General features: G+C 58.3%; 7 protein-coding genes across 7 annotated transcripts; 3 read left to right on the plus strand and 4 right to left on the minus strand.

Annotated features, from left to right (window-relative positions):
• Window positions 1-123: 123 nt before the first annotated feature.
• On the minus strand, window positions 124-8,286 carry GUITHDRAFT_59359 (hypothetical protein; the record flags this gene model as incomplete). The annotated part of the gene is made up of 8 exons (XM_005836202.1): window positions 124-207; window positions 1,471-1,554; window positions 1,939-2,181; window positions 2,818-2,901; window positions 4,165-4,248; window positions 5,512-5,568; window positions 6,859-6,942; window positions 8,206-8,286. Coding segments are annotated over 8 exons (801 nt in total), but the record flags the coding sequence as incomplete, so codon positions are not given.
• Window positions 8,287-11,528: 3,242 nt separating this feature from the next.
• Window positions 11,529-12,366, plus strand: GUITHDRAFT_104809 (hypothetical protein; the record flags this gene model as incomplete). The annotated part of the gene is made up of 6 exons (XM_005836203.1): window positions 11,529-11,534; window positions 11,634-11,781; window positions 11,827-11,890; window positions 11,942-12,053; window positions 12,175-12,266; window positions 12,321-12,366. 6 exons carry the CDS (start codon window positions 11,529-11,531, stop codon window positions 12,364-12,366), a joined length of 468 nt encoding a protein of 155 aa, XP_005836260.1.
• Window positions 12,367-12,571: 205 nt separating this feature from the next.
• Window positions 12,572-14,400, minus strand: GUITHDRAFT_104810 (hypothetical protein; the record flags this gene model as incomplete). The annotated part of the gene is made up of 12 exons (XM_005836204.1): window positions 12,572-12,742; window positions 12,789-12,878; window positions 13,015-13,105; window positions 13,161-13,239; window positions 13,290-13,419; window positions 13,465-13,525; window positions 13,575-13,606; window positions 13,652-13,744; window positions 13,791-13,852; window positions 13,902-14,158; window positions 14,208-14,250; window positions 14,301-14,400. The coding sequence occupies 12 exons, from the start codon at window positions 14,398-14,400 to the stop codon at window positions 12,572-12,574; spliced, it is 1,209 nt and encodes a 402-aa protein (XP_005836261.1).
• Window positions 14,401-16,030: 1,630 nt separating this feature from the next.
• Window positions 16,031-17,835, minus strand: GUITHDRAFT_151494 (hypothetical protein). The gene is made up of 12 exons (XM_005836205.1): window positions 17,785-17,835; window positions 17,344-17,445; window positions 17,157-17,296; window positions 17,053-17,103; window positions 16,955-16,999; window positions 16,842-16,896; window positions 16,745-16,791; window positions 16,634-16,699; window positions 16,511-16,588; window positions 16,425-16,457; window positions 16,330-16,380; window positions 16,031-16,273 (listed from the first exon to the last, which is right to left on the minus strand). The coding sequence occupies exons 1-12, from the start codon at window positions 17,822-17,824 to the stop codon at window positions 16,187-16,189; spliced, it is 795 nt and encodes a 264-aa protein (XP_005836262.1). The 5' UTR covers window positions 17,825-17,835; the 3' UTR covers window positions 16,031-16,186.
• A 135-nt stretch (window positions 17,836-17,970) lies between these two features.
• Window positions 17,971-19,253, plus strand: GUITHDRAFT_104812 (hypothetical protein; the record flags this gene model as incomplete). The annotated part of the gene is made up of 8 exons (XM_005836206.1): window positions 17,971-17,986; window positions 18,101-18,196; window positions 18,308-18,551; window positions 18,606-18,633; window positions 18,686-18,769; window positions 18,821-18,874; window positions 18,933-19,035; window positions 19,102-19,253. The coding sequence occupies 8 exons, from the start codon at window positions 17,971-17,973 to the stop codon at window positions 19,251-19,253; spliced, it is 777 nt and encodes a 258-aa protein (XP_005836263.1).
• A 567-nt stretch (window positions 19,254-19,820) lies between these two features.
• GUITHDRAFT_104813 (hypothetical protein) lies at window positions 19,821-20,696 on the plus strand (the record flags this gene model as incomplete). Its single annotated transcript, XM_005836207.1, has 2 exons — window positions 19,821-20,330; window positions 20,382-20,696. 2 exons carry the CDS (start codon window positions 19,821-19,823, stop codon window positions 20,694-20,696), a joined length of 825 nt encoding a protein of 274 aa, XP_005836264.1.
• Window positions 20,697-21,779: 1,083 nt separating this feature from the next.
• On the minus strand, window positions 21,780-25,557 carry GUITHDRAFT_162129 (hypothetical protein; the record flags this gene model as incomplete). The annotated part of the gene is made up of 9 exons (XM_005836208.1): window positions 21,780-21,983; window positions 22,028-22,092; window positions 22,140-22,225; window positions 22,287-22,390; window positions 22,602-22,673; window positions 22,720-22,912; window positions 22,963-23,004; window positions 23,113-23,163; window positions 23,210-25,557. The coding sequence occupies 9 exons, from the start codon at window positions 25,555-25,557 to the stop codon at window positions 21,927-21,929; spliced, it is 3,018 nt and encodes a 1,005-aa protein (XP_005836265.1). The 3' UTR covers window positions 21,780-21,926.
• Window positions 25,558-25,646: the final 89 nt, after the last annotated feature.

The following is a 25,646-nucleotide window of genomic DNA, read 5'->3' on the forward strand; positions in this document are numbered from 1 at the left end:
ATCGAGAACAGACTAGGATCCATAAACGATTCTGAGATATTGAAAATCCACGAGGCGGAAACAGAAACCGACTGAGTCTCCTGTGAGAAGGTAGGATTGAAAACTTGAAACGAAAAGCCGTACTCCGTCCCGGCTCCCATCGTCGCCCCCGTGTACACCGTCAGCTTCAGCGTCCCCCCGCTCCAGCTCCCTGTCCCCTGCGCCGAGCTCCCGTCCCAGAACAGCCCGCCCCCGTCGTTGCTCACGCTCGTCAGCGAGATCGAGCTCCCTGCGATGGCGTTGCTCAGCCCTGAGATCGTCACCACCGACCCCTCCAGCAGGTCGTAGTTGGTGCTGACGTTGACCGTCAGCGTGTTGGACGCCCCCGCGAGCGGGTTGGACTGGTAGATGCTCTTGAGCGAGAACAAAGGTACCAGCACCTCCAGCGGGTCGTACCCGTACGCCACCCCGTACCAGCTGCTCCCCGGCTTCGTCATCGCCGCTGCCGATATGCTTCCGACTACCCCCGCGTCTGCCGTGGAGTAGATCTGCCCCGCCACGCTGACCGACGGAGAGGACTGGTCGCTAGAGGGGTTGGTGAGCGTGAAGTACACCTCGCACGCTACCCCTGCTGCCGTCCCGCTCCCCGCCGCCGTCAGCACCAGGCTCCCTGTCCCCTGGCTCCAAGCCCCAGACGCCCCTAGCAAGCCCCCGGTGCTCGTCACTTGCAGCGCTGCGTTGTCCCCTGTGGCCGACCCCGTCAGCCCTGTCACCGTTACCGTAGACCCCGCCTGCATGTTGTAGTTGGCCGTCAGCGTCATCGTGATGACGTTGGTCGCCCCCGCTACCGGCGTGCTCTGCTGGATCGTCTTGGCCTCGAACGACGGTACCAACACCGTCAACGGGTCCCGCCCGCTCGCTACCCCGTACAGCGACGTGCCGGGCTTCGACATCTGGCTCTCGCCTATCCCTGCGTCGTACACCCCTGCCTCGATCGTCGCCGACACGTACACCGTCGGAGACGTCGTGTTGACCGCCGGGTTGACGACCACAAACGACAGGGTGTACTCCGTCGCGGCCGTGGTCCCTGTGCTTGTGAGCACCAGCGTGCCCGTCGTCTGGTTCCAGCTCCCCGTCGTGCCCCACCCGCCTGACCCGCCCGACACCTCGATCGCTCCGTCTCCTGTCTGCGTGCCCGTGAGGCCGCTGACCGTCAGCAGCGACCCCGAGCTCATGTCGCAGTCTGTCGCTACCGTGATGGTGAGGGTGTTGTTGGCCCCCGACACCGGCGAGCTCTGCTGGATGCTCTTGCTCGTGAAGCTCGGCTCTACCACGTACAGCGCCCTCGCCCCGTACGTGACCCCGACAGCGCTGGAGTTGGACGCCGTCATCTCCGAGGCGCTGATCGACACGTTCCCGCTCGCCGCGATGCTCACCGACGGCGCCGCCTGCGCTACCGACGGGTTCCTCACATCGAACGAAAAGCCGTACTCCGTCCCGGCTCCCATCGTCGCCCCCGTGTACACCGTCAGCTTCAGCGTCCCCCCGCTCCAGCTCCCTGTCCCCTGCGCCGAGCTCCCGTCCCAGAACAGCCCGCCCCCGTCGTTGCTCCCGCTCGTCAGCGAGATCGAGCTCCCTGCGATGGCGTTGCTCAGCCCTGAGATCGTCACCACCGACCCCTCCAGCAGGTCGTAGTTGGTGCTGACGTTGACCGTCAGCGTGTTGGACGCCCCCGCGAGCGGGTTGGACTGGTAGATGCTCTTGAGCGAGAACAAAGGTACCAGCACCTCCAGCGGGTCGTACCCGTACGCCACCCCGTACCAGCTGCTCCCCGGCTTCGTCATCGCCGCTGCCGATATGCTTCCGACTACCCCCGCGTCTGCCGTGGAGTAGATCTGCCCCGCCACGCTGACCGACGGAGAGGACTGGTCGCTAGAGGGGTTGGTGAGCGTGAAGTACACCTCGCACGCTACCCCTGCTGCCGTCCCGCTCCCCGCCGCCGTCAGCACCAGGCTCCCTGTCCCCTGGCTCCAAGCCCCAGACGCCCCTAGCAAGCCCCCGGTGCTCGTCACTTGCAGCGCCGCGTTGTCCCCTGTGGCCGACCCCGTCAGCCCTGTCACCGTTACCGTAGACCCCGCCTCCATGTCGTAGTTGGCCGTCAGCGTCATCGTGATGACGTTGGTCGCCCCCGCTACCGGCGTGCTCTGCTGGATCGTCTTGGCCTCGAACGACGGTACCAACACCGTCAACGGGTCCCGCCCGCTCGCTACCCCGTACAGCGACGTGCCGGGCTTCGACATCTGGCTCTCGCCTATCCCCGCGTCGTACACCCCTGCCTCGATCGTCGCCGACACGTACACCGTCGGAGACGTCGTGTTGACCGCCGGGTTGACGACCACAAACGACAGGGTGTACTCCGTCGCGGCCGTGGTCCCTGTGCTTGTGAGCACCAGCGTGCCCGTCGTCTGGTTCCAGCTCCCCGTCGTGCCCCACCCGCCTGACCCGCCCGACACCTCGATCGCTCCGTCTCCTGTCTGCGTGCCCGTGAGGCCGCTGACCGTCAGCAGCGACCCCGAGCTCATGTCGCAGTCTGTCGCTACCGTGATGGTGAGGGTGTTGTTGGCCCCCGACACCGGCGAGCTCTGCTGGATGCTCTTGCTCGTGAAGCTCGGCTCTACCACGTACAGCGCCCTCGCCCCGTACGTGACCCCGACAGCGCTGGAGTTGGACGCCGTCATCTCCGAGGCGCTGATCGACACGTTCCCGCTCGCCGCGATGCTCACCGACGGCGCCGCCTGCGCTACCGACGGGTTCCTCACATCGAACGAAAAGCCGTACTCCGTCCCGGCTCCCATCGTCGCCCCCGTGTACACCGTCAGCTTCAGCGTCCCCCCGCTCCAGCTCCCTGTCCCCTGCGCCGAGCTCCCGTCCCAGAACAGCCCGCCCCCGTCGTTGCTCCCGCTCGTCAGCGAGATCGAGCTCCCTGCGATGGCGTTGCTCAGCCCTGATATCGTCACCACCGACCCCTCCAGCAGGTCGTAGTTGGTGCTGACGTTGACCGTCAGCGTGTTGGACGCCCCCGCGAGCGGGTTGGACTGGTAGATGCTCTTGAGCGAGAACAAAGGTACCAGCACCTCCAGCGGGTCGTACCCGTACGCCACCCCGTACCAGCTGCTCCCCGGCTTCGTCATCGCCGCTGCCGATATGCTTCCGACTACCCCCGCGTCTGCCGTGGAGTAGATCTGCCCCGCCACGCTGACCGACGGAGAGGACTGGTCGCTAGAGGGGTTGGTGAGCGTGAAGTACACCTCGCACGCTACCCCTGCTGCCGTCCCGCTCCCCGCCGCCGTCAGCACCAGGCTCCCTGTCCCCTGGCTCCAAGCCCCAGACGCCCCTAGCAAGCCCCCGGTGCTCGTCACTTGCAGCGCCGCGTTGTCCCCTGTGGCCGACCCCGTCAGCCCTGTCACCGTCACCGTAGACCCCGCCTGCATGTCGTAGTTGGCCGTCAGCGTCATCGTGATGACGTTGGTCGCCCCCGCTACCGGCGTGCTCTGCTGGATCGTCTTGGCCTCGAACGACGGTACCAACACCGTCAACGGGTCCCGCCCGCTCGCTACCCCGTACAGCGACGTGCCGGGCTTCGACATCTGGCTCTCGCCTATCCCCGCGTCGTACACCCCTGCCTCGATCGTCGCCGACACGTACACCGTCGGAGACGTCGTGTTGACCGCCGGGTTGACGACCACAAACGACAGGGTGTACTCCGTCGCGGCCGTGGTCCCTGTGCTTGTGAGCACCAGCGTGCCCGTCGTCTGGTTCCAGCTCCCCGTCGTGCCCCACCCGCCTGACCCGCCCGACACCTCGATCGCTCCGTCTCCTGTCTGCGTGCCCGTGAGGCCGCTGACCGTCAGCAGCGACCCCGAGCTCATGTCGCAGTCTGTCGCTACCGTGATGGTGAGGGTGTTGTTGGCCCCCGACACCGGCGAGCTCTGCTGGATGCTCTTGCTCGTGAAGCTCGGCTCTACCACGTACAGCGCCCTCGCCCCGTACGTGACCCCGACAGCGCTGGAGTTGGACGCCGTCATCTCCGAGGCGCTGATCGACACGTTCCCGCTCGCCGCGATGCTCACCGACGGCGCCGCCTGCGCTACCGACGGGTTCCTCACATCGAACGAAAAGCCGTACTCCGTCCCGGCTCCCATCGTCGCCCCCGTGTACACCGTCAGCTTCAGCGTCCCCCCGCTCCAGCTCCCTGTCCCCTGCGCCGAGCTCCCGTCCCAGAACAGCCCGCCCCCGTCGTTGCTCCCGCTCGTCAGCGAGATCGAGCTCCCTGCGATGGCGTTGCTCAGCCCTGAGATCGTCACCACCGACCCCTCCAGCAGGTCGTAGTTGGTGCTGACGTTGACCGTCAGCGTGTTGGACGCCCCCGCGAGCGGGTTGGACTGGTAGATGCTCTTGAGCGAGAACAAAGGTACCAGCACCTCCAGCGGGTCGTACCCGTACGCCACCCCGTACCAGCTGCTCCCCGGCTTCGTCATCGCCGCTGCCGATATGCTTCCGACTACCCCCGCGTCTGCCGTGGAGTAGATCTGCCCCGCCACGCTGACCGACGGAGAGGACTGGTCGCTAGAGGGGTTGGTGAGCGTGAAGTACACCTCGCACGCTACCCCTGCTGCCGTCCCGCTCCCCGCCGCCGTCAGCACCAGGCTCCCTGTCCCCTGGCTCCAAGCCCCAGACGCCCCTAGCAAGCCCCCGGTGCTCGTCACTTGCAGCGCCGCGTTGTCCCCTGTGGCCGACCCCGTCAGCCCTGTCACCGTCACCGTAGACCCCGCTTGCATGTCGTAGTTGGCCGTCAGCGTCATCGTGATGACGTTGGTCGCCCCCGCTACCGGCGTGCTCTGCTGGATCGTCTTGGCCTCGAACGACGGTACCAACACCGTCAACGGGTCCCGCCCGCTCGCTACCCCGTACAGCGACGTGCCGGGCTTCGACATCTGGCTCTCGCCTATCCCCGCGTCGTACACCCCTGCCTCGATCGTCGCCGACACGTACACCGTCGGAGACGTCGTGTTGACCGCCGGGTTGACGACCACAAACGACAGGGTGTACTCCGTCGCGGCCGTGGTCCCTGTGCTTGTGAGCACCAGCGTGCCCGTCGTCTGGTTCCAGCTCCCCGTCGTGCCCCACCCGCCTGACCCGCCCGACACCTCGATCGCTCCGTCTCCTGTCTGCGTGCCCGTGAGGCCGCTGACCGTCAGCAGCGACCCCGAGCTCATGTCGCAGTCTGTCGCTACCGTGATGGTGAGGGTGTTGTTGGCCCCCGACACCGGCGAGCTCTGCTGGATGCTCTTGCTCGTGAAGCTCGGCTCTACCACGTACAGCGCCCTCGCCCCGTACGTGACCCCGACAGCGCTGGAGTTGGACGCCGTCATCTCCGAGGCGCTGATCGACACGTTCCCGCTCGCCGCGATGCTCACCGACGGCGCCGCCTGCGCTACCGACGGGTTCCTCACATCGAACGAAAAGCCGTACTCCGTCCCGGCTCCCATCGTCGCCCCCGTGTACACCGTCAGCTTCAGCGTCCCCCCGCTCCAGCTCCCTGTCCCCTGCGCCGAGCTCCCGTCCCAGAACAGCCCGCCCCCGTCGTTGCTCCCGCTCGTCAGCGAGATCGAGCTCCCTGCGATGGCGTTGCTCAGCCCTGAGATCGTCACCACCGACCCCTCCAGCAGGTCGTAGTTGGTGCTGACGTTGACCGTCAGCGTGTTGGACGCCCCCGCGAGCGGGTTGGACTGGTAGATGCTCTTGAGCGAGAACAAAGGTACCAGCACCTCCAGCGGGTCGTACCCGTACGCCACCCCGTACCAGCTGCTCCCCGGCTTCGTCATCGCCGCTGCCGATATGCTTCCGACTACCCCCGCGTCTGCCGTGGAGTAGATCTGCCCCGCCACGCTGACCGACGGAGAGGACTGGTCGCTAGAGGGGTTGGTGAGCGTGAAGTACACCTCGCACGCTACCCCTGCTGCCGTCCCGCTCCCCGCCGCCGTCAGCACCAGGCTCCCTGTCCCCTGGCTCCAAGCCCCAGACGCCCCTAGCAAGCCCCCGGTGCTCGTCACTTGCAGCGCCGCGTTGTCCCCTGTGGCCGACCCCGTCAGCCCTGTCACCGTTACCGTAGACCCCGCCTGCATGTCGTAGTTGGCCGTCAGCGTCATCGTGATGACGTTGGTCGCCCCCGCTACCGGCGTGCTCTGCTGGATCGTCTTGGCCTCGAACGACGGTACCAACACCGTCAACGGGTCCCGCCCGCTCGCTACCCCGTACAGCGACGTGCCGGGCTTCGACATCTGGCTCTCGCCTATCCCCGCGTCGTACACCCCTGCCTCGATCGTCGCCGACACGTACACCGTCGGAGACGTCGTGTTGACCGCCGGGTTGACGACCACAAACGACAGGGTGTACTCCGTCGCGGCCGTGGTCCCTGTGCTTGTGAGCACCAGCGTGCCCGTCGTCTGGTTCCAGCTCCCCGTCGTGCCCCACCCGCCTGACCCGCCCGACACCTCGATCGCTCCGTCTCCTGTCTGCGTGCCCGTGAGGCCGCTGACCGTCAGCAGCGACCCCGAGCTCATGTCGCAGTCTGTCGCTACCGTGATGGTGAGGGTGTTGTTGGCCCCCGACACCGGCGAGCTCTGCTGGATGCTCTTGCTCGTGAAGCTCGGCTCTACCACGTACAGCGCCCTCGCCCCGTACGTGACCCCGACAGCGCTGGAGTTGGACGCCGTCATCTCCGAGGCGCTGATCGACACGTTCCCGCTCGCCGCGATGCTCACCGACGGCGCCGCCTGCGCTACCGACGGGTTCCTCACATCGAACGAAAAGCCGTACTCCGTCCCGGCTCCCATCGTCGCCCCCGTGTACACCGTCAGCTTCAGCGTCCCCCCGCTCCAGCTCCCTGTCCCCTGCGCCGAGCTCCCGTCCCAGAACAGCCCGCCCCCGTCGTTGCTCCCGCTCGTCAGCGAGATCGAGCTCCCTGCGATGGCGTTGCTCAGCCCTGATATCGTCACCACCGACCCCTCCAGCAGGTCGTAGTTGGTGCTGACGTTGACCGTCAGCGTGTTGGACGCCCCCGCGAGCGGGTTGGACTGGTAGATGCTCTTGAGCGAGAACAAAGGTACCAGCACCTCCAGCGGGTCGTACCCGTACGCCACCCCGTACCAGCTGCTCCCCGGCTTCGTCATCGCCGCTGCCGATATGCTTCCGACTACCCCTGCGTCCGCCGTGGAGTAGATCTGCCCCGCCACGCTGACCGACGGAGAGGACTGGTCGCTAGAGGGGTTGGTGAGCGTGAAGTACACCTCGCACGCTACCCCTGCTGCCGTCCCGCTCCCCGCCGCCGTCAGCACCAGGCTCCCTGTCCCCTGGCTCCAAGCCCCAGACGCCCCTAGCAAGCCCCCGGTGCTCGTCACTTGCAGCGCCGCGTTGTCCCCTGTGGCCGACCCCGTCAGCCCTGTCACCGTCACCGTAGACCCCGCTTGCATGTCGTAGTTGGCCGTCAGCGTCATCGTGATGACGTTGGTCGCCCCCGCTACCGGCGTGCTCTGCTGGATCGTCTTGGCCTCGAACGACGGTACCAACACCGTCAACGGGTCCCGCCCGCTCGCTACCCCGTACAGCGACGTGCCGGGCTTCGACATCTGGCTCTCGCCTATCCCCGCGTCGTACACCCCTGCCTCGATCGTCGCCGACACGTACACCGTCGGAGACGTCGTGTTGACCGCCGGGTTGACGACCACAATCGACAGGGTGTACTCCGTCGCGGCCGTGGTCCCTGTGCTTGTGAGCACCAGCGTGCCCGTCGTCTGGTTCCAGCTCCCCGTCGTGCCCCACCCGCCTGACCCGCCCGACACCTCGATCGCTCCGTCTCCTGTCTGCGTGCCCGTGAGGCCGCTGACCGTCAGCAGCGACCCCGAGCTCATGTCGCAGTCTGTCGCTACCGTGATGGTGAGGGTGTTGTTGGCCCCCGACACCGGCAAGCTCTGCTGGATGCTCTTGCTCGTGAAGCTCGGCTCTACCACGTACAGCGCCCTCGCCCCGTACGTGACCCCGACAGCGCTGGAGTTGGACGCCGTCATCTCCGAGGCGCTGATCGACACGTTCCCGCTCGCCGCGATGCTCACCGACGGCGCCGCCTGCGCTACCGACGGGTTCCTCACATCGAACGAAAAGCCGTACTCCGTCCCGGCTCCCATCGTCGCCCCCGTGTACACCGTCAGCTTCAGCGTCCCCCCGCTCCAGCTCCCTGTCCCCTGCGCCGAGCTCCCGTCCCAGAACAGCCCGCCCCCGTCGTTGCTCCCGCTCGTCAGCGAGATCGAGCTCCCTGCGATGGCGTTGCTCAGCCCTGATATCGTCACCACCGACCCCTCCAGCAGGTCGTAGTTGGTGCTGACGTTGACCGTCAGCGTGTTGGACGCCCCCGCGAGCGGGTTGGACTGGTAGATGTTCTTTGTTGTGAATTCCTGCGCATCGATGAATCCAGGTATTAACAGCAACAACACCCCGTACCAGCTGCTCCCCGGCTTCGTCATCGCCGCTGCCGATATGCTTCCGACTACCCCCGCGTCTGTCCATCTCAAACTGGGAGCACCACAACATGTGCTTGTCAAGAATCTCTCTTCTCATCAATTTCAACGGACATCAGTCGGATGACAGGCGGGGCGGGCTCAGCTCGATCTGGGATTTCAGTTTATATGTGTCTGATATTTCACGATCGGAGGACGATTGTCCTGCGCCTTCCCCGAACATTTTACAATAGTTTTACACACAAAAAAGGATCCAAAAAAATCCGGGGTGTCGTGCCGCACCGCCGTAACTAAAACTTAAAAACGTTTTATATGTGCGATATCGGTACCTCACCCACCGGTCAGCTATGAAGAGAGGGGGTACTCACGTCCGTGCCCCGTAATAAATGATACCTATTTATACCATGGATCCCCTCCTACGAGTCCTAGAAGGCTGTCCTGCGGAGTAGCAGCCGGCGAGTACTTGAAGGACAGGGACAGTGAGAGGATCGAGCAAGTGGAACAAGAGGAGGAGAGGCAGGAGGAACTTGCCCTCAACTGTTCCTCCTCCAGCAGCGGGCCAGGCTCTCCTGCCCTCTCTCGACCTCCCCATCTTCACGCTGAGCTCAACCAAGCTCTCCCTCATGGACGCGGCTCGCGTGCGCACCGACGCAGCCCCAGACGCCAGACACCCGGCCCCGGTCATCACCCTGCCAGGGAGCAATCGGGCGCAGAGCGGCGATGAGGCCGACGCTCAGCACGAGACACCCACGAGACAACAGCAGCTAGTTTGTTTGGAAGCCTCGATCCGGCTGGTGGAGAGGCATGCGAGAATCATAGGGTGCAACGGGGAGGAGCTGCAACTGTAGGCCAGGTGAAGATGTCTGGATAGAGTGAAAGAAAGCTCAGAGTGTTTTGTAAAGAATGACACTTTTGTCTTGATCCCCACTAGCGAAGATGCAGTTCAACGGTTTTTGAAAGAAACCATGTGCTGTACAAATGGTCAAAAGCAATAAATTAACAAGCAATCAAAAGCAGATAACGATTGATTTGTAACAATTGATTTGCTGATTGGGAGAGGATCTCTGTTCATATGATGGACTAGGAAGGGTTTCTTGTAGATGAGGACAAATCATAGCTGGGGCAGGGATGGTGGGATTGGAATCCCAACCAACCATCTCAACTACACTCCACTCAAACCCCACGTCCTCAAAGGAGAGAGGCAGCCTTCAAAACTGAGAATTTGCTCTCGAGCTCACTATGGGCGAACGAGGTTACATCAGCATCAGTGGGAAGACCTGGAGGTCCGCGACAGCAAGTACACAAACCAAACCGTAGAAAATACAGTCGCTAGGTTCCTAACTGGTCACTGTCACGTACAGTCATAAAGCTTTCGATCTCTACAGTCGCACTAACACCCCCTCGGAGTATCCTCCTATCCTAGTACCCCTCATCAGAAGTCGATGGTAGGGGTGGTCGAACGAAAACGGTCCCCAACCTTATAAGGGACCAAAATTCGAAGAGGTCTGAAGCAGATTACAGCACTTGGATGGGAGGGGCACAGGGCAGAGCCGCGCGAGGACAAGGAGCAACTGGGAGCCAGTAGAACAAGAGGAGAGGAAGGATACAACCGGAGGAGATGCGAAAGAAGGAAGCTCGTGGAGCTTGTCCTCGACCCTTCCTCCTGGGTCTCCTCTGACCGCCATCGTCACGCTCAGCTCAACCAATATCTCCCCTCATGGACGCGGCTCGCGTGCGCACCGACGCAGCCCCAGACACCAGACACCCGGCCCCGGTCATCACCCTGCCAGGGAGCAAGCGGACGCAGAGCGGCGATGAGGTCGACGCTCAGCACGAGACACCCACGAGACAACAGCAGCTAGTTGTTGGAAGCCTCGATCCGGCTGGTGGAGAGGCATGCGAGAATCATAGGGTGCAACGGGGAGGAGCTGCAACTGTAGAAGAGAAAGGGAAACATGAGAGGATGAATGATAATTGGATCGAAGCCTCCCCTCCTTTCTGTGTAGATTGTGACAAGTTTGTTGAGATGTGAGCATTGCCTATGTTGTCAAAGGATAGTGTGACTACGTTTGAGAGTTTGGCGCTTGTAAAGATAAAAACTTACCATACTGAATCACCCAGACCGATCGGAATCAGTCAAGAAAACGAGTTTTTCCCAAACATCTCGATCGGATCTGACACTAGCTGATCCTGAATGATGAAAGGACGAGATGTTCTGAAAAGCCGATAGACAGCCATGTGGCATGATCAAATCAGTTTGAAGAGGCGAGGACAGTATGATGCAGGAAGAGAGGGTGGAAGCAAGAGGCGTGAAGGTTAACCAGTAAGAGTGAGACGAAAAGACTGCTAGGTTTACTTGATGTGAGACTGCCAGTGACCAGAGCAAGGAAATTTGATTCCGAGCAGTAAACCGACATGGAAGTTGGTGGTCGGACGAACGAAGTTACGATCGAAAGATCTGAGAGCTGTCAAGTATGCCAAATGAGCTTCGAAAGCGAGCAGGCAGCGTACGGAATCCAGGGATGAGATGTCAAGGGCAAGATATGAAGTGCGGGAGATCTAGCATACCAGCGCTATGGTGGGGAAGAGAGCTATCTGACCAGCGCTATGGTGAGGGGGGGAGGAAGAGAGCTATCTGACCAGCGCTATGGTGAGGGGGGGAGGAAGAGAGCTATCTGACCAGCGCTATGGTGAGGGGGGGAGGAAGAGAGCTATCTGACCAGCGCTATGGTGAGGGGGGGAGGAAGAGAGCTATCTGACCAGCGCTATGGTGAGGGGGGGAGGAAGAGAGCTATCTGACCAGCAGTATGGTGACTCTGTGAGGAGAGGGAGGGAGAGATCTTGATGTAAACAAGCGAGCATGTGCTCATCTTTGCTCATCAAGAGAGGTCAAGATCATAGGGGGTTGATACCTGGGGTCCTTTCCCGATGAAAGTTAGGGGGTAGGGTAGTATTGTAGCTCACAGTGTGATTGCGATGCAGGTGCGGGGAAGGGAGGGGCAGGAGGGGGAGGAGACAGCAGCAGCAGAGAGAGCTGGGAGAGGTCGTTGAGAAACATGTCGGCTTGACAGGCTGGTGCAGATCGCCGGGCTGGAAGGTCGGCTTGAACGTTTGGAGGGTCTAGTGGAGAGCTCGCTGAAGACAAGGGGAGATCAGACAGTGACAGAGAAAGTGAACTCAGTCTGTTTGCGCCTGAAGCATCTGGATGCGTCCAGGGAGCTGCTTGATGGTTGTCCGTGCGATGATCGTTGCGCTCCTCTGACTCACCGAGCAGCCGCGAACCGAGGGGACGCATGGCCCCAAGATGCTGGGGCCCTGCAGGAGGTTCTCCTCGCTAGGTGCGGATGCAGCTGCTGATGATCTCTGACCGTCCTCTCACATTGTGACAGGCGTGAGAGCATGATGCAGATGGCTCGACAGCTGGAGCTGATCGAGAGACTACAGCGGCACCTTGACTCGGACAAGATACGAGGTTCCCGAATCCTTGTGGACAGGCTGCTAGTGACAAGATGACAAGATGTCTGTCTGTTGAGAGAAGAAGTTTACCAGGCCCTGAAGGATGTTAAGAGACAGGCAACGACGACTGACATGCACAGGATGCAGAACTCACGCCCTGCTGCAGTACGAGGCAGCGCGAAGGAACGAAGAAGCTTTGTCGCGCTTCCTGGAGGTCTACAACGATGCTTCTGCCGTCCTCTCTCGCACATTCCTCGAGTAAGCTCTCGTCCGATGCTCTCATGGTGAAGAAGTTACTGACTGTCCCGACAGTCTGGACGGCAGAATACGAAGGCTAGAGAGCATGTCGAATACTTAGAGCACATGCTTTCCTGAAATCTCTTCACTGCGAGCAAGCAATAGCGGCTGTCCTGTCACATTCCAAGGCTGCTCACAAGAGGTTGTGACTACAATCCGCACTATGAATACATCGCAGACTGAGCGGGCGACTCGGGGCTGCATTCAGGGTGGCTAGTGTTGGAATCATCGAATCTAGGACTACCAGTGATGTTGCGAAATTCTCTTTAATCTTCCTTGTCATCATCCTCAATCTTTCGTTTCCTGGAGGCTCCCGAGGCCACGTCGAACTTTGCAGAGGAGTAAAGCACTTGTTGATCGCAAACCCCCCAGAACAAATCCTCGTCGTCGAGTTTCTGGGCTGCTATCCACCTCCCACCAGCTCTGAACTCAAAAACCTGGCCGACTCGTCATCCCTTCCATGCAGCCCATCAAGTCCCCTACCTTCCTCAACGACCCGCCCGTGACCACGTGCGTTCCCTTGTGCCCCCCGGTGCTCACAGTGACAGGAACATCCTCTTGCACTGCCTTGGCCTGCGGTCGCAAACGATCAGACAAGGATGGGGAGGAAACGAATGGCAACGTTGGACGAGCCTCCTGCCTCTTCCCATTGCCCTGCGATGAGCTGCAGATCCGTCAGATAGAAAGCAAGATGTGCTGCCTGTATCACCTGCGAATCAACACCGAAAGCGTAGAAAATCTTGCTGTTGACCGACGAGAACGACAATTTCATGATGTCTGACTTGGTGACTGACATGGCTCTACATGCATGGGGATGGTCAAATGCATCTCCGATATCCTCACTCTCTCCTTTACCGGCCGCAGACATTCCACTTCCTGGCATCGTACACATAAACGCTCCTATCCATCCCTGCACAGCCTACAATCCCTTCCCCTGACGAGCTCTATCAGTCAGCCATGGAACGAGGTAAATTGACAAGTCACCCCATGCCGTCGTGAGCAGCAAGGAGTTGCATGGCGACACTCTTGCGACACATGCGCTTCGACCTCCAACCCGCGGATCCCACAGGGAAAGGAAGTTGAACTCCGTCAAGGCGAGCAGACCTGATCCAGCCTGCACAGCAGCACGTGAGCAGCTGACCTTCCCAGCACCGCTCACCATCTTGTCTGTTCTTCCATTGCCAACCCACGTCATGCTGTATGGCATCAGCGCGAGGTTTCTGTGTCACCATCGTCACGAACAAGGTTGTTCAGTCACGATGCTTCTACATCTTCCTCGTCTCCTTCCCGGTGTTGAGGTCCTGAAGGTTTCAAGCTCAGCAGCGCCTATTGCATGGGGAACTCACGTAAATGCAGACGGATTTCTGGAAATTCCTTGCAGCAGCCAGTTGACTGCCACACGGGCTAAAGTCCACTCCGCCCCATCCTCCCTCCCCGTCCTGTCGAATAGTTACAAAGCGTTGTCTCCCCACCGATGGCAGATACACAGAAGCCATGCCCTTGAATGAAGTCTACCGGGGGGTCTTCTTGTTCCGCGAAATGTTCTCCTGCTGAAAGTGAGGACAAGGAAGAAGCCACTTCGGGTGTGGTTCGCACCACAGTTGCGGAAGGAGTACAAGCAGATCCCCCCCGCCATGTCGATTGATGCCATGCGGAAGCTGCTTTCACCGTCTTTAATTCCTCGAACACTGCAGATCTCCATGCCAGAGTATGTGTTCTGCTTCTTAGCCTGTACTTGACGAGCTTCTACAGAGTTTAAAGGTGTGCATGTTGAGAACGAGAACTCGCTCTCGCCATTCATGGCTTCAGTTTCATCCCTTCGCACGCTCAACTGGTAGATCTCTTTACCAGAACTAGCTTGCAAGTCAGCCGTGCGTCACACACAAGTTTGGAGGCTCTCACGCAATGAAGGCATGGCGACTCGACTGAGCACAGATCCGTGATCCTGCAGCGAGGAAGCTTACATACACAACAGAAGAACCTGAGGATGCTAACCGAGGTACGAAGGCGTCACCTTCACAGGGGCTGGCAGTTTGCATGTCTGGAAGAAGTTCACGCTCCTTCCTGTGATCATCTCTGCATCGTCGCTTCCCATGATGGCTGCGAGCACGCGGACGCTTCCAAGGACAAGAGCCAAGCAAATCAGAGCGAGGGGCTGAACGGCTCTATGCGTCCACCGCCTGCTGGGAACTGAAATGGTACGAACAATGAGCGACGTCCCTGACAAATGAAGATGCGGCGAGAAGCTTCGAGTATCTGCATGTGAGCTTCAGTGAGCATGTTGGTGTGGAGGATGCATGAACACTAGGATATCATCCAACCAGACTCTCCTTGTCTCGTACTTTCTGCCTATCTGTCATCCCATTCCAGCCCAGGTTTCTCTCTTATCCTCCCATCACTGTTTCATTCCCTCACTGCCTTCCTGCCTCCCTGAGCCTGTTGTGCCCTTCAAATTTCCCTTCTTTCCCCTCAACATCTTCTCCTTTTCTCGTAATTATCGTGCCATCGCCATTGTTTTCGCCAATACGGCCAGCACTGCATTGCGGCGATCCGTGCTAGGTGGGGATGAGTGGGGATGAGTGAATCAATCCAGCGTTCCGGGCCGGGGCCCGCCTGCGCCGGGTCACTGCTGTTCCCGGCGAGTCACTCAGTAACCCCTTCTAGTAGTGATTCCCCGAACGGAACTTGCAGGACCAACTGCCATGATGGTGAAAAAGGGGGTAGGGGTAGTGATGGGAGGGGTCTATTTGCAGGAGAACAAGGGGGTTAGAGGGAGCGGTTGACTCTGCGAGGGCAGCAGGCAAAATGAGCGTGACAGGTAAGAAGCTGTACGCTTGTGATCCCCCGAGGACGATGGGCGAGTGAGGAGAGGAGGGAAGAGGGAGATGCAAATAGGGAATTGTCAAGGAATGAGATCTGAGATGGCGAGATGAGATGACGAGATAAGATGACAGCGAAGACTGGATAGATAGTTTTCAAGGGAGGGAGTAAAAGGATATCTCGGGAATTTTACCGTGGTGACCATTCTGTGTGCAGCACTCAAATTGCACCATATCAACCATGCAGATGAATCAATCGGTAAGCTCCCTTGTACGCTTCGTCGCTCAGCAACTAATCACTTCTTTTATCACGCAAGTTCACGATTTTCTGCATCGACAGAAGACTCCTCGATGGTTCTTGAGCTCTCCTCAAGTGACGGCAGCTATTTCACGCTTTGATGAGAGGATGAGACAACAAGGAGGTACACTTGCGGATGGGATGGAAAAGCTTCGATGGACGATGCAGCTGAACCTGGGAAGTCTGACATCGCGAGAGACGGTCCGAACGTCTCAGACAGCAGGGGGCATGACAACTCGATCCCTCCCTTCGTATCTCAACGAGCTGCCCAGCATCAAGACTTCTCGTCCTCCTCTAACAGCCCTTAGCCATGTCAGGTAGCCCTTTGCTTTCACATGAGAATATCCCTGCGGTTTTGTCTGATTTCTTTTTCTGTGTTTACAGCCGGAGAAAGCATCAGAAGGATAAGAAGTCAGACGTGCCGTGGGAGTTTAATCCCGATAGCACTCAAAGGATTCCTCCTTACATGCTGAGCAAGTTCCGGAAGCCGAGGATGCGGATGGAGAGGACAGGGCGGAATGCAAGTCATTTGAGTGACCTCAAAGAGGCCAGACAAGATTGAGTGTATTCATGAATGTGCTGTATCGATACGATGGAGTGCCAGGATGAAGAAAAATCCGCACTGTTTAATGTAAAATATGGAAGCTGAAAGGTTGCACCAGGATGTGTTGAACTGATGCCGCACGATCGAAGAATGGTGTAGGGAGCTGATGTAGCAAGTTTCTCACCAGCAGCACTACCAAGAACGTGTCGGGTTCACATCATTACTTCTTCTCTCGTCTCGCAACAGCCTCGGCCAGTGAGATCCTCCGATAGATCGCTCCGAACTTGCTGCCCTCATTCCTTTCGACCTGAACCAGGAGGTGTTAGAGCAGCTGACGGAGTGCAGGCGCTCAGCAGGAGCAACCTTATTGGCCTCTTCGGAGGAGTTGAACATTAGGTCCCAGCACGGATCTGCCTGCCCCAGGGGTTCAGACGGCAAGAGAGTGATTTGCAAGAAACCTTCTCAGCGTCGTCATCCAACTTTTCGAAGAGCTGACATCAAGAAAGTTTCAGTTCACTCACTTGATCTCAAGACATGTGCTGACTGGGTGCGCATTCAGATGCTCCACTTGCCAGTCGTGCAACTCCTTGACATCGGTAACCACATACAGAAATCCCCCTTCCTGCACGACCCTCTGTGACCGACATCGCAACATGCCGGAGCACACCTTGAGCACGTAGGCAAATTCGCTGATTGAATTGCGATTGATGATTCTCCTTCGATGGTTCTTGGTCTGCAAAGAGCTCGTCGGTTCTCAACGTAGCAACGAAACTCCAACCTTGAAGTGAGGGTCGGCAAAGCAGAAAAATAGCTTCTCCAAGCTCCCTGGATGGATGATTATTGGGCACAAAGGAGATAGATATCATGCAAAACACCTTTCACGAAAAAGTTTGCGATGCATTTCATGGCGTTTGTGCGAACCACAGAAATCTGAGCTTTTCTAATCAATCTCTTGGCACATGGTGTTGTGATAAGTTCAAAACAATACATTTTGAAATCTTCCTTTGTTTTCATTTCTCAACGCTTTTATCCTCTGCTCGTTGAAAGTGAGTAGAACAGAATCATCATTGCTTGCACTTCACCCACCTGATCAACATAGCTGGCAACTTTCTCCCGGATCTCGACACCGATAGAGATCTACTTGTGCTGTCAGAACTTCTCATCACCTCCCGCCAAGCACAGGTTCAAACCTTGTCAGGGAACCTCTCTCCAAGCTTGACCAGCAACCCACCAAACCCACACCCGATATCTGCATACTCCACCGGCCTGGGCATCGTTTTCGCTTCGCCGCATAGCTCGGGATAGAGAACCGACCAGTCGACACAGTCAGCTGAGAGGCCGTTAGAGTGATCTCAGAGCGAGCATGGACGGTCTCACGGCTCACGGGATACTCGAACTGAGGATCAGCAAGCGGGTTCGCATGCGCTCTGGAACGGAACTTCCTCTTCTTGACACCCCCTGTATCGTCCTCCACCTCCACTGTGAACACAGGAAAAGTGAGTAGAGCGATATGAGATCGTATTTGATGTCATGTGCAAGACTGGCCAGCTATCCTCACTCCTTTTTGCACGTCTTATTGAACTACGTCCTCAGAGCTACAAGGCGATGATTCATCGGTAATACCGCAGAACAACCAAGGATCGAAAAGGGAAGAGTGAAGATAACACCTAGATGTGGCTCCTGAATACCTGATCCTGGGATCCTCGCCCCATCCTCACCCTGTGACTGTCCGAACTTTCCATGTCCTCTCCTATCCTCATCATCTCCGCTTGATCTCCTCCTCCTCCTCCTCCTCCTTCTCCTCCTCCTCCTCCTCACCTGTGAAGTGCCTCCCTGAGTTCGCATGGTACCCCGACATCACGTGCCCCTCATCCCCGCATCCCCCCTCATCCCTCCTATTACCCATCCTCATCCCGCCCGCAGACCCTCATCCCCACTCACGAATCTTCATGTCGGTCAAACACAGGTCAAACAACACTCGTCTATTTCCGGCGCCTCGCTGCCATGGAGAGCTTGTTCGGTAAGAGGAGGCGGCAGTCTCTTGTGGTGGTGGAGGCGGCGGAGAAGGAGCAGCAGCAGAGGAGGAGACGGGAGGAGGAAGATGATGGTAATGATGACTTTGTCCTCGCTGCAGAACGAGTGCCGCCTGCATGCGTGCTTGCTGAGTTCCTGGGGACCCTGCTCTTTCAGTTCTTCGGAGGGGCATGCTCCTCCACAGCCGTCGCAAACGGTATCTCCTCCCCTCATGATCATCAGGCTCCTCCCCTCATGATCATCTCAATCTCCTCCCCTTATGATCATCTCAGTGTCTTCCTCTGACTCAGCCGACTTGTGGGGTCAGGGTTGACCGTAGCTGCTCTCGGCAACGGCCTCTGCCTTGCTGTCCTTGTCTACTCAACCGCTGGAATCTCGGGAGGACATTTGAACCCGGCTGTCAGCCTGGGCTTCTGGGTCAACGGCAGGCTCGGCAAGATGAGGTTCATGCTCTATGTTGCGGCACAGCTCCTGGGCGCGATTGTTGGCGCTGTTATGCTCAGAATTTGCCTCCCTCCAAGCTTTCTCGGCCATCCTTTCGTAACTCAAGGGTAAGCATGGACCCTTCCTTGCGAAGCTCCTGTGATCTAACATGCTCTCTACAGAAATCTCTCTGCTGCACATCCCGTGCAGGTCCGGCTGCAATCTCTTGGAGCCGTCTTTCTGAGTGATGCCGTGACAACAGGTTTTCATCCTTGAGTTCTTGGCCACCTTCGTGCTAGTGTACTCAGTGTTTGCCACTGCTGTTGATCAAAAGGGCGCAGCGAAGGTGAGCTCCTGCTTGACCAGACCAAGATAATCATGAGTTCTCCGCTCTCAGAACGCAGCCCCTCTCACCATCGGCCTGTCGGTGGCCGCCGGAATCTTTGCAGTGGTGGGAGCTGACTGATTCAGACATCTTCTTCTTCGATTTGATCAAATTTGATCACTAGGGCCCTTTCACCGGAGGATCCATCAACCCTGCTAGGACCATCGGAGCTGCATTTGCATTCTGGGATGCTGACAACATCATTATCTACATACTCGCCACTCTCGGTACAGTCCCTCGACCCTGTTCATGGCTTCAAGTAGGCTTCGTCAGTGACACAGGCAACTTGACAGGTGCTGGATTTGCTGCAGGAACCTTCTACAACTCTTTCTTCCTTGATATGCAAGCGCCCCAGCCCGAAGAGCGCGACAACGAGCCGAACGAGTTCTGGGACGCCAAGGCAAGGGAAATGACAAACAGCAAGGCAACAAAATCAATGTATTGATCTGGATCCAAAATCACTCCTTTGCAACGCCAATTCGTGTCTCTGAAGGGTTAAGACTGAATATCTGACAGTGGACGCTCTGATGTATTTCTTATTTGCTTATCAATCACTCCTGGGAATGATTGTGCCTAAGTTACTTGAATGTTCAGGAGATTAAACTTGAAACTGAATTGAACAGGAGCTGTACTATCTCTGCTGCTATGATCCTATCCAACATGCTTGTCGAGAAATCTTCCTCGATCCGACTGAGTTGTCACATCACAGCGTTGGTCAAACTTTTGAAAGCCGATCAGCCAGTCCCAGTAGGCTCAACGACCCCTGAGCCTGCCTGACTCTGTGAGACGGTAAGGTACACCGTAACAGCCTGGCAGCGGCTACACGGGCAGTCTTACAACAAGGTCAACTTGCAAGTCTGTACGTGTGGCTGTCAGGGCTCACCTGATACAGTCACGGTATGCCGTAGTAGTAGCCAAAAATGTGTAGATGGCCAACTGAAAAAAAAATCAAACTGACCAAAACAAAAAGTCAATAGCTCCGAGGCGGGCTGTTTGTTGCGTTTGGTGGTGGATGCAACGGCCGACATGGCGGGGAGGGGGAGGAGAAGGATGGGAGGGGTGGATAGACGCGCACAAGGAGCTGAAGCAGCTGCAGGAGGAGCGGGAGGAGATTGAGAGGGAGATCGCGGGCCTGGAGAGGGAGAGGGAAAGGAAGAGGCGGGACAGAACACCGCCAGCCAAGGAGCGCGATGTTACGATGGAAAGCTCGACCAGTCGACGTGAACATGTCAAGAAGTTGTGGAGGACGAAGGAGAGCTGGAGGGAGTTTGTCATTGCCTCAGAGGACGCCAAGAGGAGCCTTGGAGGAGGAGACAAGCAGGATAAGCGCACCACGAGCAGCAGCGGGCCTCGTAGCAGAGAGGAAGTTGGAGAAGCGAAGAAGGAGATCAGAAGGCTGGCGAAACAGTTGGAGGAGAAAGAGAAAGAGAACAGACGGCAGGCTCAGGGCTCAGAATCAGCTTGCTTGCTTCCAGAGGTCACTGCGTTGAGTGTGCTGCTTCATAACAACGACGGAGTTCCAGTACGCTTCCGATCTTGAAGGTGTTTGTATCGTCTGAGATGTGATGGGCAGATTTCAACATTCTATGATGGAAAGATTGATGTGAAGATAACAAGCATGTCTGACCAGACGAAGTTGTTCATTAAGGTACAGCAAACATCTGTCAGCACGATGATGATAGAGCTGGAGATGATTTTTGATACTATGCAGAATCCCAAATCATGGTCGGAAGTCCGACCGTCGGAAATCCATCGTCTCGTTTGGTCCGCATGGCTGTCTGCTTGCTTGACCTCGTCTGCAAACAAGAAAGCGCTGACGGCATTGAAGCTGAAGGAGGAGAACGGGGAGGCAAGGGGAGGCTGTCACAACTATCCGATGCTGAAGTGATCACAGGACTTAAAGTTCTTCTCCATGCATGGAGAGCTTCTTTCAGGGCTCAAGTTTTGCTCGCACTTGCTCATGGATGATCCTTTCCATGTGATCTCCTCGAGTTGCCCTCTCCTTTCATCATTCTCTATTCCTCCTTGCTTCAGTCCTCCCGTCCACCTGCTCTCCTTCCAGCCTCTTCCCGCCTCCTCTCTTCCTCCCCTCCGCTCTCCCTTTCTCTCCCTCCTCTTTCTCCCTATCCTCACCACCTTCCCCTCAGGTGGTTGTGAGCATGGGTGAGCCCTTCCGGCTGCCCAGGAGACTAGCAATGCAGCACCAGCTGCAGTCGGGGCGACGCTCAGCTTTCAGATTTATCGAGTGAGACTCTAAGTTGAGGTGCAGATGCCTGACCCATGTGAAGGTGCGAGAGAGCATGCAGGCTGCATGAAGGTGCTGTGGTCGTCAGTGAGGGGAAGGTAATCTTGCCTGGCTTTGGGGAGGAGGATGAAGGGGGAGGAGGAGGAGGAGGAGGAGGAGGAGGAGGAGGAGGAGGAGGAAAGAGATTTTGATGGTGGTGGTGGTTGAGGCTAATCATGACGGGTTTCAGGGGAACGTGAAGTCACAAGAGGGTCTAAAGCTCAGGCAGACGTCTCGTCAATCAGCGTCGTGTCTCGTCGCTCCCACCAAGTCACGCAAATCACAGGAGGAGGCAGAAAGACTCTCGCCCGTCCCTAGGGACTGCAGGCGTCCGATGACAGCATGGAGGAGACCCCAGGTCACCGTCCTCCCTCGCTCAGGTCGACTTCACCCTCCTCTCCTCCACATTTGACGCCTGCACAGCCGTCCGCCCCTCGTCTGTCTCGCACAAGAACCTGCGGGAGGACTGTGTCTTGGTGTCAACTTGCACTCTTGCAAGCAGAGCAGAGCAGGGCGTCGTGGCCCGAGCTCGTTCCCCAGCTGCAAGAGGCGGGAAGGGGAACAAGGGGGAAGCTCCTGCTGCAGCGTTCGCTGAGTCATATCCTCCAGCTGGAGACGAGCTGGCCGGGATGAAACTCTTCAACCCAGAGGCCGCGAAGCTGGCGGGGCTGATCTGAGGCAGAGGGTCGGGAGCGCTCGAAAGCAAATTATTGATAACACAAGATGGAAAAACAGGAAGAAGGAAAGGGAGAGGAGGAGAGGAGAAGGAGAAGGAGAGGAGAGGAGAGGAGAGAAGGAATGAATAAATGAAGTCGAAGGTAGGAGACGGTCCCTTCAGTCCTTCTGCAGTATCGTCACGCTGTCCACAACCTTCCCCGATGGCACCGCGTCCTGTGTGGGGCTAGTGAGCTCGAGTCGCCATAGCGGGCGATCACCATGGAGCAGTCTTCCTTGCAGCCGACTTGGACGCCTGGCTCGAGATGCAGCGATCGCCCGAGCTCTTCCTCAACGCGTCAGTCCCAAGTCATCCGCAACTCCTGCCATCACCGTCGACGGTCGGCTCGTGGTTCACCTTGAGGCTCTCCACAAACTCGAGCTTCAGCGCTGACTTGCTCGCTGTCACTCGGACAAAACTGCCGGGCGAGTGAGTGGAAGGAGGAAGGGAACGTGGAGACGCAGCGTCGTCGCTCTCACCCGAAGTCCGACAGCATCTTCCTCTGCCAGCCGTACTTCTTCGGGTCCCGTGGCCCAGCAGGCGAGCTGGGCCGCCAGTCGCCTGGACCTGTGGCGTTGATTCTCTGTTGGAGAGATCAGCACGAGGCAACGGGGGAGGGAGAGGAACAAGAGGATGGGGATGAGAGGTAAGACTTGAGCGAGTGGGGCAGGAGAGAGATGGAAAGCAGGGAGGGAGGAGGGGAGGGAGGGAGGGAGGGAGGGAGGGAGGGAGGAAATCGTATGAAAATGAAGGCGATAAGGGATCAAAAGGAGGAGATCAGGAGGCAAAGTCACCTCGCAGTACCCGCACTTGGAGTACTCGGTCCCTTGGATGAGGCAGCAATTCTCGTTGTCGTAACAAGCAAACTTTGAAAGTTTCAGCTCAACATCGCAGTCTCCAGCCTTCGCTCACATCATCGGAGGCACAGGGCCCGCAGCGCCGCCTGTAGAACAAGCCCCCGACACAGTAGAAGTGCCGATGGACCTCGTCTCTCGCTCTGTACACAAGTCGCGCCCCTCCTGTCCCCACGACCGCATAGGTGACGCCGAACTCGTCGGAGGACTGCATGTTCAGGTCCTTGTAGACTGGCGCCGTCCTGAGGTACCTGCGGGAAGGGAGCAGGTCAAGACCGCCGGTCACGGCATGCTCTCATACCTGTGCTCGTGCCCTGACAAGACGAGGTCCACCTTGTGATCTCTGGTGGATGGCTGGTTAGGGAAGGAAGGGGACTGGGGAGAGGAGGAGGAGGAGGTTCAGGAGGTATGGGAGGACAAGGCGGAACAGGGGAGAGGCGGAGAGGTCAACCTGAAGAGAGGCTCTAGATGCTGTTGCATGTGATCGCTGACGTTCTGTTCCCTGGCGAACAAGTTCAGACGTCAGAGCAGCACGAGGTGTCCCTTACATGTCGTTGTCTATCCTGCCGTAGATGGAGCGATGCATGGCCACCACCACCCACGGCGTCATCGCCCGGTCGGTGTTGAGGAGAGTATCCTTTATCCAGCTGTACTGCACACTCCCCTTGCGGTAGTCGTGCTCGCTCGAGACCACGATGACCCTGACCGAGCCGTAGTCGAAGGAATACCAGAAGTTGCCGTTCCCCTTGCCGTCAGGCATGTGAAACCTCTTGGAAAAGGGTACTCCACACTCTCCTCCTCCGTCGTCTCCATAGTTTCCCCAGCTAGGGTGGAAGCCTGCAGGCTCCCGCGCCTTGACAGCGTCGGGGAGAGAGGGATCGTTGGCTTGAAGCTTGTAGCTGGACCTGATCTCCGCCTGCATTTCCTGTCCTCGCACTGAGTGATCGTCTATCCACTCGATCACGTCCTTCCCATCCTCCTGCGACATCAGCACCACGGGGATCGTCGCATCCCCCACGAAGCTAGGATCGGACTCGTTCCTTGCCAGCTGCAACGCACCCTGCTCCGGGGTGATAATGATAACAGCAGAAGCACCATAGAGCTCCGCGACACTCGCCTGAGACAGGATGGAGCAGCTGCTGGAGTAGAGCACTACGATCTTGTGCTCGTAGAGCACCTTCCCACTGACGATCTCCTGACCGTCCGGCTTGGAGGAGAAGCAGAAGTCAGCGGCGAGCGACGTGCCCTTGAAGTAGTTTCCTCCTCCTCGGATGATTGTCCCCTTCACCCGCTCCAGGGACGTAGGGAAGGGGTAGTCGGGGGTCGACCAAGTCCTGTAGTGCATCCTGGCCGAGGACGCCGGGGGAATAAGGGACAAGGAGGTCCCAGGGAGGTGATCATACTCGTGGTTGCCCACCGTCACCATAAACGGGACTTGCGAGGCGATCGGCTCGACCAGCTTCCCCCACTGCTCCCACACGTACGCCCTCCCCATGGCGTAACTGATGTCTCCCAGATGTAGTACCATCCCGGCCGAGCCGGAGCTGACGTGCTTCAGGATCTCGCTGTTGACGTTCTCAGGCGCGTTGTTGGTCGTGTGGCCGTTGCCCTGGAAGACGCTGACCCCCGAGTCTCCATACGCGATGAAGCTCACTTCCTGCTCCTTGCCCACCCAGGGAGGAGCGACAAAAGACATCTCATCGCTCATCATCAGCCCCGCCGGCCATCCCTTCACGTTCGCATGTCCCAAACTTGCGGCAGACCATCCTCCAGGAGCATCTTGACATCCTACCCTGTAGAAGTATCTTCGACCCGGCTCCAACGATGTCATGACGGCGTCATAAATGTAACCAGGATCCAGGAAGTTCTGTGCTCGTTCCGTGTTCGCAGGGGCTCCGCAGAGGTCATCGGCCGTGTAAGTGGTGAAGGAGGGCTTAACTCGATGCTCATACCTGCAGTGAGGGACCTCCTCTCCTGCCTCACTCACGCAAGACTCCTCACTGAAGAGCACCACAGCCCCTCCAAACGGCTTCCCAGGGCATGCTTCTGATACCCACATAACCCGCATCTCGGTCGGTTCCGAGGTCATGGAGAGTCTCACCTGTGTGGGCTCATGCGCAGGAAAGCTCGGCCTGGTCCCACTGACTGAGACGAGGAAGAAGACGTTCTCGTGGCAGTGGTGGTTGGGGCAGAACACCATCGAACCCAGGTTGGAGTCCGTACTTACAAACAGCGCTCTGTCGTTGGGGAAGCTGCCCTTGCGGAAGTACCGCACCTCGTAGCCTCCAGGCACGCGATGGTTGAAGAGCCTGATGTTGATCCATCCTCGACCGTCGTACCATGTGCTGCACTCCGTCACCGGGTGTTTCTCGAGGTAGTCGTGGTTGTCGGACTCGGGCGAGAGGTACAGAGCAATGAAGTCATCAGCAGTACCCCCGAGTATCCCGGTCCAATGAATCCTCACCGTCTCACCATTCTTGACGTTGGTCTTTGAGAACCAGATCCGAGCTCCGTCCTGCTTGACCTTCACCTCCTCCATTGGGCTCACTTTCGTCCCGACAATCATATCGTCCTTGCCAATGCTCCCTCCTTCCGCGATTTCTAGCTGTTTCCACGCATCCTCGAGCTCCTTTTGCGCATCTTGAAGCTTGCCTCTCAACAGTCTCGCTTCTTCCACGCTGCTCTCCTGATCGCCAGCTACGTATCCGCTCTTCTGGATGTTTGTGGCGACCTCCAACCAATTCGGACTAGCCAACACCTGCTGCTTGCCGCCAGCATGGGCGCTTCCCTTTCCTGCTAGCATGATGGGGATCACTTCATACCTTCCCACCAACACCACCAGTGCCAGCGCCAGAGCCAGCATGCCCAGCATGACGCCGCTTGCCCTCGCCACCATCGTCACCGAAGGGGCAGCGCTTTATCGCTCATTCAGACTTCATCGCCCTCATCACCCCGGGCCCGGCGCCGCCGGCCCGCCCTGCCGCC

Source organism: Guillardia theta (assembly GCF_000315625.1).
Source record: "Guillardia theta CCMP2712 unplaced genomic scaffold GUITHscaffold_18, whole genome shotgun sequence".
Lineage (NCBI taxonomy): Eukaryota > Cryptophyceae > Pyrenomonadales > Geminigeraceae > Guillardia > Guillardia theta.